This window comes from Bombina bombina, chromosome 11 (assembly GCF_027579735.1).
Source record: "Bombina bombina isolate aBomBom1 chromosome 11, aBomBom1.pri, whole genome shotgun sequence".
Classification (NCBI taxonomy): domain Eukaryota; kingdom Metazoa; phylum Chordata; class Amphibia; order Anura; family Bombinatoridae; genus Bombina; species Bombina bombina.
Genome location: NC_069509.1, coordinates 27,518,823 through 27,534,002, shown reverse-complemented (window position 1 = coordinate 27,534,002; position 15,180 = coordinate 27,518,823). Strand labels below are relative to the sequence as shown.

Sequence of the window (15,180 nt, the reverse complement as noted above, 5' to 3'; positions counted from 1 at the left end):
TTATGCTCTGTCCTAAGAGCACACAAACAAATAAAAAGCTATTTTTATAAGAAACATAGGGAAAAAATTACTTTAATGTCATTTTAAGTCTTTAGTCCACTCCTATAATGTGCATTAAAATACAGTTTAAATCTAATCCTGACCTGCAAATGTAAGAAAGTTGTTTTGTTTATGAGGTCTCTACCCTTTCACTAAATTCAGTGGTGCTCATAATAGAATGATATTAACCAGGCACATAAGAACAAGCATTATGCTACGTTTATAGCATTTGTTTGGATGGGCTTCATTTTTAATCAATAGCTCCATTTTGTTTAGGGTCGTATTCAATGTGAAATTTCCATCAATTGTACTTGGACTATAAGACATGTAGCTTATTATTGTGTTCAAGACAACATTTGGATCTGTAGATAAATCTGCCGTCTCAGGTTCTACATTTGATACACTTGAGCTTCTTCTAGTTGTGTATTCCACTGAGCTACTTGTGTTGGAGGACACAGTTATATTTCCAAACAAGAGCTCCAGCATTAAAGATGTTGAGTTTATTGTATTTCTTGAGTTTAGGTCAATGGTGTTTGGCATCAATGTAGGTGTAGATGTCATCTCCTGTTTTGATTCAGTTGTTTTCACTGTGGGATTTCCTCTAGTTTGACCCAAAGAGAGAGAACTTACTTTGGCAGGGGTGTTTGAGTTGCTGGGTAAACTGGTCACTTTTCCTGCTTCACTAGATTCAATTAAGGGCACATACTGCTTTATCCAAGGCAAGTAAGACTGGACACGTGTGTAGACACCAGGTTGGTTAGGACGTGCACAGTCTAAACCCCAGCTGGTGATGCCAAGTTGTATCCAGGCATTATTCAGTTGGCATACAAGAGGGCCTCCTGAATCTCCCTACAACACCAAACAAATGTTAGTAAACATCATTCTTGAGTGCGTGTTCTATAAACAAAATCAGGGAAAATAATAATTCAAAGGTTAGATATTCTTGTAAAATTTACTTACAAACTGGGTATAAGAATTTTAAAGAAAACAAATATTAAAAATGTAAAAGGCAATATATAAGGAATGCTATAAAGTCCTTTAAATGTTTTATATTTTTGTACTGAGCAGCTGAGAAAGATGGCTGTTAGTGATGTTGCGAATTGTTCGCCGGCGAATAGTTCCCGGCGAACATAGCATGTTCGCGTTCGCCGCGGCGGGCGAACATATGCAATGTTCGATCCGTCCCCTATTCATCATCATTGAGTAATACTTTGACCCTGTACCTCACAGTCAGCAGGCACATTCCAGCCAATCAGCAGCAGACCCTCCCTCCCAGACCCTCCTACCTCCTGGACAGCATCCATTTTAGATTCATTCGGAAGCTGCATTGTTAGTGAGAGGAGGGACAGTGTAGCTGCTGCTTATTTAGTAGGGAAATCTATAGCTAGGCTAGTGTATTCAGTGTCCACTACAGTCCTGAAGGACTCATCTGATCTCTGCTGTAAGGACAGCACCCCAAAAAGCCCTTTTTAGGGTTGCTTTTTTTTTCCCTTCTGTAATCTAATTGCAGTTGCCTGTCTGCCAGCGTGTGTGTCAGGCTCACAGCGTATACTGTGCCTACTTGCCCAGTGCCACCACTCATATCTGGTGTAACAGTAGTGTAGATTTAAAAAAACAAAACACTTTTTTGACTGTGTTAAATAATAGCAGTCAGTTTCCTTCACACGTGTGCGTTTAAGTGCCTGCCTGCCAGGGCACAGTGTCACCCCAGTGCAACTCATATCTGGTGTAACAGTAGTGTAGATTTAAAAAAAAAAAACACTTTTTTGACTGTGTTAAATAATAGCAGTCAGTTTCCTTCACACGTGTGCGTTTCAGTGCCTGCCTGCCAGGGCACAGTGTCACCCCAGTGCAACTCATATCTGGTGTAACAGTAGTGTAGATTTAAAAAAACAACACTTTTTTGACTGTGTTAAATAATAGCAGTCAGTTTCCTTCACACGTGTGCGTTTAAGTGCCTGCCTGCCAGGGCACAGTGTCACCCCAGTGCAACTCATATCTGGTGTAACAGTAGTGCAGATTTAAAAAAAAAACAACACTTTTTTGACTGTGTTAAATAATAGCAGTCAGTTTCCTTCACACGTGTGCGTTTCAGTGCCTGCCTGCCAGGGCACAGTGTCACCCCAGTGCAACTCATATCTGGTGTAACAGTAGTGCAGATTTAAAAAAAAAAAAACACTTTTTTGACTGTGTTAAATAATAGCAGTCAGTTTCCTTCACACTAATAATAATAAAGGGATTATAAATGTGACTATCTTTTAAAACAATAAAAATTCTGGTGTAGACTGTCCCTTTAAACGGGGAGTTTGGTCTGTCACTGTGAAGCGGGCGTAACCCTTACACTACCTGATCGATACAACATCATACCTGATGTTTTAAAACACGTTGTTCCAAACAATTTAGCAATGTTATGTGATTTATGCCCTTTATGGATTAAAACCAGACTCTGCATCAACTATGTAATTTTCCATGGGAGTTTTGCCATGGATCCCCCTCCGGCATGCCACAGTCCAGGTGTTAGTCCCCTTGAAACAACTTTTCCATCACTATTGTGGCCAGAAAGAGTCCCTGTGGGTTTTAAAATTCACCTGCCTATTGAAGTCTATGGCGGTTCGCCCGGTTCGCCTGTTCGCGAACAGTTGTGGAAGTTCGCGTCCGCCGTTTGCGAACGCAAAATTTTAGGTTCGTGACATCACTAATGGCTGTTATAAAATATTAATTTATTCAGCTAATGCTCAAGCAAAGTATATTTTAGGATAATCTGTAGAATTGTAAAGAACACGGCAAGGTTCTTGGGTTTTAAACAGAGATAGATGAGTTAGTGCATTGGATTTATATCAGCCATATCCTTTTCTGCTTCTAATATCTCTAGTCATCCTTTATATGTGACCTATTGCCTTATTGTGCCTCTAGTTACTGTACCTGGCAAGAATCCTTCAGTCCTTCCTTGTACCCAGCGCAGATCATGTCCTCTTGTATCAGATGGAAACTGGGATTATAACCCAGACTGTACTGGTACATGGCTTCACAACGTGTCCGGTCAATCAGAGCCACATCTACTTCCTGCAGTGTCTGGGGGGCTTTCAGGGGAACTATAGGTGGATAGGGAGAGAGAATAAAGTGATACAGTGAGAAGGAGAACTGGATCTGTATAACTAGTTATTATAACCAATTCATATAGATAATAATGTATTTGAAGGAAAAGACAATATTCTAATTATTGTGTTGTGTGCATATAACTACTTATCTAATCATTGTATTAGTGTGTTGTGTGCATAGAACTACTTATCTAATCATTGTATTATTGTGCTGTGTGCATATAACTACTTATCTAATCATTGTATTATTGTGTTGTGTGCATATAACTACTTATCTAATCGTGCTGTGTGCATAGAACTACTTATCTAATCATTGTATTATTGTGTTGTGTGCATATAACTACTTATCTAATCATTGTATTATTGTGTTGTGTGCATATAACTACTTATCTAATCATTGTATTATTGTGCTGTGTGCATATAACTACTTATCTAATCATTGTATTAGTGTGTTGTGTGCATATAACTACTTATCTAATCATTTTATTATTGTGTTGTGTGCATATAACTACTTATCTAATTATTGTATTATTGTGCTGTGTGTATATAACTACTTATCTAATAATTGTATTATTGTGTTGTGTGCATATAACTACTTATCTAATTATTGTGCTGTGTGCATATAACTACTTATCTAATCATTGTATTATTGTGTTGTGTGCATATAACTACTTATCTAATTATTGTATTATTGTGATGTGTGCATATAACTACTTATCTAATCATTGTATTATTGTGTTGTGTGCATATAACTACTTATCTAATCATTGTATTATTGTGTTGTGTGCATATAACTACTTATCTAATTATTGTGTTGTGTGCATATAACTACTTATCTATTCATTGTATTATTGTGCTGTGTGCATATAACTACTTATCTAATTATTGTATTATTGTGTTGTGTGCATATAACTACTTATCTAATCATTGTATTATTGTGCTGTGTGCATATAACTACTTATCTAATCATTGTATTATTGTGTTGTGTGCATATAACTACTTATCTAATTATTGTATTATTGTGCTGTGTGCATATAACTACTTATCTAATCATTGTATTATTGTGCTGTGGGCATATAACTACTTAACTAATCATTGTATTATTGTGTTGTGTGCATATAACTATTTATCTAATCAATGTATTATTGTGTTGTGTGCATATAACTACTTATCTAATCATTGTATTATTGTGCTGTGTGCATATAACTAATTATCTAATTATTGTATTATTGTGCTGTGTGCATATAACTACGTATATAATCATTGTATTATTGTGCTGTGTGCATATAACTACGTATCTAATCATTGTATTATTGTGCTGTGTACATATAACTACTTATCTAATCATTGTATTATTGTGTTGTGTGCATATAACTACTTATCTAATTATTGTATTATTGTGCTGTGTGCATATAACTACTTATCTAATCATTGTATTATTGTGCTGTGTGCATATAACTACTTAACTAATCATTGTATTATTGTGTTGTGTGCATATAACTATTTATCTAATCAATGTATTATTGTGTTGTGTGCATATAACTACTTATCTAATCATTGTATTATTGTGCTGTGTGCATATAACTAATTATCTAATTATTGTATTATTGTGCTGTGTGCAAATAACTACGTATATAATCATTGTATTATTGTGCTGTGTGCATATAACTACGTATCTAATCATTGTATTATTGTGCTGTGTACATATAACTACTTATCTAATCATTGTATTATTGTGCTGTGTGCATATAACTACTTATCTAATTATTGTATTATTGTGTTGTGTGCATATAACTAATTATATAATTATTGTATTATTGTGCTGTGTGCATATAACTATTTATCTAATCATTGTATTATTGTGCTGTGTGCATATAACTACTTATCTAATCATTGTATTATTGTGCTGTGTGCATATAACTACTTATCTAATTATTGTATTATTGTGTTGTGTGCATATAACTACGTATCTAATCATTTTATTATTGTGCTGTGTGCTTATAACTACTTTTCTAATTATTGTATTATTGTGCTGTGTGCATATAACTACTTTTCTAATTATTGTGCTGTGTGCATATAACTACTTATCTAATCATTGTATTATTGTGCTGTGTGCATATAACTACTTATCAAATCATTGTATTATTGTGCTGTGTGCATATAACTACTTATCTTATTGTATTATTGTGTTGTGTGCATATAACTACTTATCTAATCATTGTATTATTGTGCTGTGTGCATATAACTACTTATCTAATCATTGTATTATTGTGCTGTGTGCATATAACTACTTATCTAATCATTGTATTATTGTGTTGTGTGCATATAACTACTTATCTAATTATTGTATTATTGTGCTGTGTGCATATAACTACTTATCTAATCATTGTATTATTGTGCTGTGTGCATATAACTACTTATCTAATCATTGTATTATTGTGCTGTTTGCTTATAACTACTTATCTAATCATTGTATTATTGTGCTGTGTGCATATAACTACTTATCTAATCATTGTATTATTGTGCTGTGTGCATATAACTACTTATCTAATCATTGTATTATTGTGCTGTTTGCATATAACTACTTATCTAATCGTGCTGTGTGCATATAACTACTTATCTAATCATTGTATTATTGTGCTGTGTGCATATAACTACTTATCTAATCATTGTATTATTGTGTTGTGTGCATATAACTACTTATCTAATCATTGTATTATTGTGCTGTTTGCTTATAACTACTTATCTAATCATTGTATTATTGTGCTGTGTGCATATAACTACTTATCTAATCATTGTATTATTGTGCTGTGTGCATATAACTACTTATCTAATCATTGTATTATTGTGTTGTGTGCATATAACTACTTATCTAATCGTGCTGTGTGCATATAACTACTTATCTAATCATTGTATTATTGTGCTGTGTGCATATAACTACTTATCTAATCATTGTATTATTGTGTTGTGTGCATATAACTACTTATCTAATTATTGTATTATTGTGTTGTGTCCATATAAGTACTTATTATCTAATCATTGTATTATTGTGTTGTGTGCATATAACTACTTATCTAATCATTGTATTATTGTGTTGTGTGCATATAACTACTTATCTAATCATTGTATTATTGTGTTGTGTGCATATAACTACTTATCTAATCATTGTATTATTGTGCTGTGTGCATATAACTACTTATCTAATCATTGTATTATTGTGCTGTGTGCATATAACTACTTATCTAATCATTGTATTATTGTGCTGTGTGCATATAACTACTTATCTAATCATTGTATTATTGTGCTGTGTGCATATAACTACTTATCTAATTATTGTATTATTGTGTTGTGTGCATATAACTACGTATATAATCATTGTATTATTGTGCTGTGTGCATATAACTACTTATCTAACCATTGTATTATTGTGCTGTGTGCATATAACTACTTATCTAATCATTGTATTATTGTGCTGTGTGCGTATAACTAATTATCTAATTATTGTATTATTGTGCTGTGTGCATATAACTACTTATCTAATCATTGTATTATTGTGCTGTGTGCATATAACTAATTATCTAATTATTGTATTATTGTGCTGTGTCCATATAAGTACTTATTATCTAATCATTGTATTATTGTGCTGTTTGCTTATAACTACTTATCTAATCATTGTATTATTGTGCTGTTTGCTTATAACTACTTCTATGAAAAAAACAAAGGTGGCACTCAGTGAAAAAAAATATACCTTTATTAGGAAGAGCAACATTTCGAGGCACCTCTCCCTTTCTTAAAGGGACAGTACACTGTAAAATTGTTTTTCCATTAATGTATTTTAAATGACTTGTTATACCAACTGCAGAGTATAAAATATTTGAGAAATTCCATTTTTATGCTTATTTGTGTATATGAAGTAGCTGATTTTGTGCTTTGAAACCACAGACTATTAAAATGGGTTGAACTTAAAGGTGATATCAGATCTCATTATGTTCTAAGTTTGTGTAAACAGACTTGCTTCCTTATCTTTTATTTGGCTGGAACACCAAAGCTCAATACATAGAGAGAACAATGAAAATGATAATTTTGTTACTTAACTATCCTGCATCCCACTGAGAGTGTAATTTCTTCTGCTGGCTGTGTATACTTAGGCTATTCAATAGCCTATACTCCAGTATTAATTTGTTCAGTATAGGTGGCGATACCACAGGCTAAATCAGCTATTTCAAATGCTGAAATAGGAGTAAAGGAGCTACTTGTAACCAATTTAATACACTCTAGCAGGTTAAAAGGATCATTGGGAATAATTTAAAGGGGAGAAAATGTTTGGGTGAACTGTCCCTTTAAGCTTGAAAGGGGCAGTAGTGAATTGCTGCTTCTAAGCCTATCTAGGTATGCTTTTCAACAAAGGACTTAGGGCTAAACTGGAAGCTTATAAGTAAGTTTTTAAACAGTTTTTTATTGGATTTTATATCAGTATCTGTGCATCTTATTCTTTATAGTAGTGTCTATTACATGCAGTTATATGAAAATTGGTGTATACTGTCCCTTTATCTGAGTTCCATATTTTAATTAGTTTAAAATACTTTAGTTTGAGCTACTTTATAATCCCATAAAACTATTAGCGAATATGCTTAGAAAGATTCTACTGTGTATATGTTTATACCATGCAAATGTGTAGCTATCAGTTTATTTGTCCCGTGTTATGACCCCTCCACAATACTAATGAATCCAACTCACCTCCAGACTTAATGTTTCCCCAGCCTGTAGTCCAGCATATAGTCCCTGTTGCCAGCTGGACCTCGGGAGATGGGAGGCAGACAGGAAGGATATAAGCATTAAAAGTAACAGCTTTCTGCAGCTCTATCAGTGCAATATCCCCACTGGATCCTTCTTCTGTGAAGTCCGGGTGTATAATTATCTGTTTCACCTTCATAGACACCACATGGGAGTTATTAAGGTTTGATAGTTGATAGGCTCCAAGATAAACCGTGAAATCTAATGCATTCTGAGACCTGTAAACAAAATGGCAGTTAGGGACAATGACTACATGATTCAGATAGGGCATGTCATTTTAAACAACATTCCAATTTACTTTTAGAATCAAATTTGCTTTGCTCTCTTAGTATTCTTTGTTGAAAGCTAGGTAGGCTCACATGCTATTTTCAAGCCCTTGAAGACCGACCTTATTTCAGTGCATTTTGACAGTTTTTCACAGTTAGACAGCACTAGGTCATGTGTGCCATATATACAACATTGTGCTCACTCCTGTGGAATTATTTATGAGTCAGCACTGATTGGCTAAATGCAAGTCTGTCAAAATAATTGAAATAAGGAAGGAGTCTGCAGAGGCTTAGATACAAGGTAAACAAACACAGAGGTAAAATGTATATTAATATTACAGTGTTTGTTATGCTAAACTGGGGAATGGGGAATAACGGGATTATCTATCTATTTAAACAATAAACATTCCAGAGTAGACTGTCCCTTTAAGTGTGCACATTGGGTGCAATAGCTATTAAGTGTGCATATTAGCTGAAGTAACAATTAAATGTGCGTATATGCTGCAATTACCATTAAGTGTGCATATTAGCTGAAATGACCATTAAATGTGCATATAAGCTGCAATTACCATTAACTGTGCATATCATGACCATTGAATGTGCATATAAGCTGCAATTACCATAAGTGTGCATATCAGCTGAAATGACCATTAAATGTGCATATAAGCTGCAATTACTATTAGTTGTTCATATTAGCTGCAGTGACCATTAAGTGTACATGTAACAGTGGTGACCATTAAGTGTGCATATTAGCTGCAGTGACCATTAAGTGTGCATATAAGCAGTAGTGACCAGTAAGTGTCCATGTTAGCTGCAGTGACCATTAAGTGTGCATATTAGCTGCAGTGACCATTAAATGTACATATAAGCAGTGGTGACCATTAAAGGGACACTGAACCCAAATTTTTCTTTCGTGATTCAGATAGAGCATGCAATCTTAAGCAACTTTCTAATTTACTCCTATTATCACATTTTCTTCATTCTCTTGGTATCTTTATTTGAAATGCAAGAATGTAAGTTTAGATGCCAGCCCATTTTTGGTGAACAACCTGGGTTGTTCTTGCTGATTGGTGGATACATTCATCCACCAATAAAAAAGTGCTGTCCAGCGTACTGAACCAAAAAAAAAAAAAAAAAAAAAGCTCAGGTGCATTATTTTTCAAATAAAGATAGCAAGAGAATGAAGAAAAATTGATAATAGAAGTAAATGAGAAAGTTGCTTAAAATTGCATGCTCTATCTGAATCATGAAATATTTTTTTTTGGGTTCATTGCATATAATTAGTTGTGACCATTTAGTGTGCATATTAGCTGCAGTGACCATTAAGTGTGCATATAAGCAGCGGTGACCATTAAGTGTGCATATAAGCAGTGGTGACCATTAAGTGTGCATATTAGCTGCAGTGACCATTAAGTGTACATATAAGCAGCGGTGAGCATTAAGTGTGTATATAAGCAGTGGTGACCATTAAGTGTGCATATTATCTGCAGTGACCATTAAGTGTACATATAAGCAGCGGTGACCATTAAGTGTGAATATAAGCAGTGGTGACCATTAAGTGTGCATATTAGCTGCAGTGACCATTAAATGTACATATTAGCTGCTGTGACCATTAAGTGTGCATATAAGCAGTGGTGACCATTAAGTGTGCATATTAGCTGCAGTGACCATTAAGTGTACATATAAGCAGCGGTGACCATTAAGTGTGCATATTAGCTGCAGTGACCATTAAGTGTACATATAAGCAGCGGTGACCATTAAGTGTGCATATTAGCTGCAGTGACCATTAAGTGTGCATATAAGCAGTGGTGACCATTAAGTGTGCATATTAGCTGCAGTGACCATTAAGTGTGCATATAAGCAGTGGTGACCATTAAGTGTGCATATTAGCTGCAGTGACCATTAAGTGTATATATATAAGCAGCAGTGAGCATTAAGTGTGTATATAAGCAGTGATGACCATTAAGGGCTAGATTTATCAACGCTGAGGCGTACAGGGGCGCGTATACGCGCCCCTGTACGCTTCAGCTCGCCTGTGGCGGGGCGAAATTACCCGCAGGTAATTAACATTGCACACGAGCGCAATTTTGCGCTCGCGTGCAATCCCCCCCCCCCGCCCGCGCGTGATTGGCTGTACTCGACCGAGGAGATTTAATTTCGCCACAATAGAGGTGGCGAAGATGTTAGGGGAGCAGCGGTCTGGTGACCGCTGCTTGATAAATCGTGGCGAGCAAGTTCTTGTGAGAATTTGCTGCCGCAGGGGCTTGATAAATCTAGCCCTAAGTGTGTATACTGAGCTCAGTGAGCTAAGTGAGCACATACTGTAGTAACAATTAGGTTTTCAAGTTGTCAGGATTTCTCTACGACTAAGTGTCCCCCTCCTGTGTACACTTACATTTCAAAGCAGTGAGCAGCAGTCATCACCCAGGTGTCAGTAATTAATGATCCTCCGCAGACATGACCATTGTTTATTTGTAAGCTGACCTGCCATGGCCACTCCCCCTGTGAAGCATCCTGTCCTCCCACTATCCGATTGGATAATATTGGCCTCCCACAGGCTGGACAAGAGAAGAAATGGGTTTATTTTTTGTCATCATATATGAGCTATCCATTCTCCCTATACTCCTGTCCTATACAATTCTACCTACTTCTGCTACTTATTAGAACAATTACAATGTGTCAATCATGTGACTATATACTTGTGTTGTAGCATTACAAGTAACGTACAAACTTCAGATTAACCATTTCAGTTATGCTGGTCACATGGTTAGAAACATTAACATATTAATCACTTGTATACATTTAATTCATGTGAGATTGTGACATCATGTTAATGACTCCCTTGTCACCAGCACATAAGTCATACACTGATGTCCTGGACTGAAACAGGATCTCAGAGTAATCTAATATTTATCAAACAATTTAGATAAATTATTATCCTTACCTTCTACTCTGTGCACCTCTAGGATTCCTGAAGAGAAGAGAAAGTCTGTGTTACTTTTATACTATACATCCATATACTGTATATGACATGGGCATATTTAAAGGAACATAATGCTCATAATTCACATATGCATGAGTACATTTCTCTTTTAAAAAAAATCATTTTTGACCTATACTCGTATTAGTAAACCTGTTTCTTGTAAATCTGTCACAGTTTGAGGTGCATATGCACCTTCAAATACTGCACCTGTTCAGAGATCCAGTGGTGGAACATACAGTGTCATATATTCTACCACTGGCAATCTGAGCAGGTGTGGTATTTGCTGGTACACAGGGTATGCACAGCATATGTAGACATGCTTCGTAAACATTAATAAACTTTACTAGAAGCATTTATGCAATTAGTATATTGCAAAAAAATGATTCTGTTCAACACTGAAATGCATTCAGTGTTGACAGTTAAGTCCCTTTAAAGGAAAGTCCATATTTTACACAGATACTAATTGCAACTAAATTACATAATCCATATGTACAGTTCTTCTTAGTTATGCTCTGTAGACAAAAAGGTTATAAATAGAAGTCTGAGCAACAGCAGAACTAAGAAGAGAGCAGCTGTTAATGAATTTACACTATGTACATTATAGCTGCACCGGCCAATGGTTTCGCATTATTCATCTTCAATAAACAAAAAGTTGTAAAATAAAAACAAGCTAGATTAAATCTACATAGACTAAACATTTTACTTTTTTGTGCATCAGAAATGATTCCCTGCATTGTAAAAGATTTACACAAAAAATAAGTTTTAAAAATGGGATTTTGTTAGAAAAAATATGAATTGTTTTCTGGTCCCATGACACACCCCTTAAAAAGTGTCTTAAAGGGATATGAGACCCAAAGTTGGTGGGTGTGGGGTGTTAGAAAAAATAAAATGGCACTGAAAAGTGCCTTTACATTGAGGTCTATGGGAAATGTGTGTTCACAGTAAATATATATGTATATGCTTGTATATACACATATTAACACATACATATATATGTATATGCTTGTATATACACATAGTAACTAGTGATGTCACGAACCTAAAATTTTGCGTTCGCGAACGGTGGACGCGAACTTCCGCAACTGTTCGCGAACGGGCGAACCGGGCGAACCGCCATAGACTTCAATAGGCAGGCGAATTTTAAAACCCACAGGGACTCTTTCTGGCCACAATAGTGATGGAAAAGTTGTTTCAAGGGTACTAACACCTGGACTGTGGCATGCCGGAGTGGGATCCATGGCAAAACTCCCATGGAAAATTACATAGTTGATGCAGAGTCTGGTTTTAATCCATAAAGGGCATAAATCACCTAATATTCCTAAATTGTTTGGAATAACGTGCTTTAAAACATCAGGTATGTACACTACTGTTACACCAGATATGAGTTGCACTGGGGTGACACTGTGCCCTGGCAGGCACTGAAACGCACACGTGTGAAGGAAACTGACTGCTATTATTTAACACAGTCAAAAAAGTGTTTGTTTTTTTAAATCTACACTACTGTTACACCAGATATGAGTTGCACTGGGGTGACACTGTGCCCTGGCAGGCAGGCACTGAAACGCACACGTGTGAAGGAAACTGACTGCTATTATTTAACACAGTCAAAAAAGTGTTTTTTTTTTTTAAATCTACACTACTGTTACACCAGATATGAGTGGTGGCACTGGGCAAGTGGGCACAGTATACGCTATGAGCCTGACACACACGCTGGCAGGCAGGCAACTGCAATTAGATTACACAGGAAAAAAAAAAAAGGCAGACTGATGTTTTAGCCCTAAAAAGGGCTTTTTGGGGTGCTGTCCTTACAGCAGAGATCAGATGAGTCCTTCAGGACTGTAGTGGACACTGAATACACTAGCCTAGCTATCGATTTCCCTATTAAATCAGCAGCAGCTACACTGTGCCTCCTCTCACTAAGAATGCAGCTTCCAAATGAATCTAAAATGGCTGCTGTCCAGGAGGTAGGAGGGTCTGGGAGGGAGGGTCTGCTGCTGATTGGCTGGAATGTGTCTGCAGACTGTGAGGTACAGGGTCAAAGTATTACTCAATGATGACGAATAGGGGGCGGATCGAACATCGCATATGTTCGCCCGCCGTGGCGAACGCGAACAAGCTATGTCCGCCGGGAACTATTCGCCGGCGAACTATTCGTGACATCACTAAATATGTATATGCTTGTATATACACATATTAACACATAAATATATATGTATATACACATAATAACACATAAATATATATGTATATACACATAGTAACACATAAATATATATGTATATACACATACTAACACATAAATTTATATGTATATACACATAATAACACATAAATATATATGTATATACACATAGTAACACATAAATATATCTGTATATACACATAGTAACACATAAATATATATGTATATACACATAGTAACACATAAATATATATGTATATACACATACTAACACATAAATATATATGTATATACACATAATAACACATAAATATATATGTATATACACATAGTAACACATAAATATATCTGTATATACACATAGTAACACATAAATATATATGTATATACACATAGTAACACATAAATATATATGTATATACACATAATAACACATAAATATATATGTATATACACATAATAACACATAAATATATATGTATATACACATATTAACACATAAATATATATGTATATACACATAATAACACATAAATATATATGTATATACACATAATAACACATAAATATATTATATGTATATACACATATTAACACATAAATATATATGTATATACACATAATAACACATAAATATATATGTAAATACACATAGTAACACATAAATATATATGTATTAACACATAATAACACATAAATATACATGTATATACACATAATAACACATAAATATATATGTATATACACATACTAACACATAAATATATATGTATATACACATAGTAACACATAAATATATCTGTATATACACATAGTAACACATAAATATATATGTATATACACATAGTAACACATAAATATATATGTATATACACATAATAACACATAAATATATATGTATATACACATATTAACACATAAATATATATGTATATACACATAATAACACATAAATATATATGTATATACACATAATAACACATAAATATATATGTATATACACAATAACACATAAATATATATGTATATACACATAGTAACACATAAATATATCTGTATATACACATATCAACACATAAATATATATGTATATACACATATCAACACATAAATATATATGTATATACACATACTAACACATAAATATATATGTATATACACATACTAACACATAAATATATATGTATATACACATAATAACACATAAATATATATGTATATACACATATTAACACATAAATATATATGTATATACACATAATAACACATAAATATATATGTATACACACATATTAACACATAAATATATATGTATACACACATATTAACACATAAATATATATGTATATAATTATATACATATATATTTATATTTGCTGCCATCACTGCCCTACGCTGAAGTTCTGAGGCTCCCGTTGAAGCCTATGGAAACGTACTCTCTCTTGCACTTAACAAGTAATACCAGCGTACATTAGCGTGTGCTGGTATTACTCAGTGGAGCGCTAATATCACTTGCGGGCAAGCGATATTTAGTGCTCCACTTGTAATCTGGCCCAGAATCAGATGAATTTCCGTGATAAAAGAGCTAACTTAATTTCTTATTTATTAGAGACAAAGCATTGCCTTCATCTAAATACTTATTGGATTTAGACCACTGTAAATAATTAGACAAACAAAATGCATGAAAAAGAAACACCAAGTATATAGTAAAACTAAAACCAAAATATTGTAGGTGTCGCACAACTCTAATGTGTACAAACAAGTGATTTGGCTACAACTCTAATGTGTACAAACAAGTGATTTGGTTACAACTCTAAT

The 15,180-nt window shown here is 34.3% G+C and overlaps 1 protein-coding gene across 1 annotated transcript in view; it reads right to left on the bottom strand.

Moving 5' to 3' along the window:
* Positions 1 to 207: 207 nt before the first annotated feature.
* Positions 208 to 15,180, bottom strand: part of LOC128641612 (serine protease 27-like) — a 17,283-nt gene continuing 2,310 nt past the window's right edge. The window contains exons 2-6 of the mRNA XM_053694150.1: positions 11,142 to 11,168; positions 10,593 to 10,755; positions 7,875 to 8,149; positions 2,962 to 3,131; positions 208 to 888 (exon numbers count right to left, since the gene is read on the bottom strand). Coding sequence (XP_053550125.1) covers positions 208 to 888; positions 2,962 to 3,131; positions 7,875 to 8,149; positions 10,593 to 10,755; positions 11,142 to 11,168 — 1,316 coding nt within the window. The remainder of the gene's footprint in view (positions 889 to 2,961; positions 3,132 to 7,874; positions 8,150 to 10,592; positions 10,756 to 11,141; positions 11,169 to 15,180) is intronic.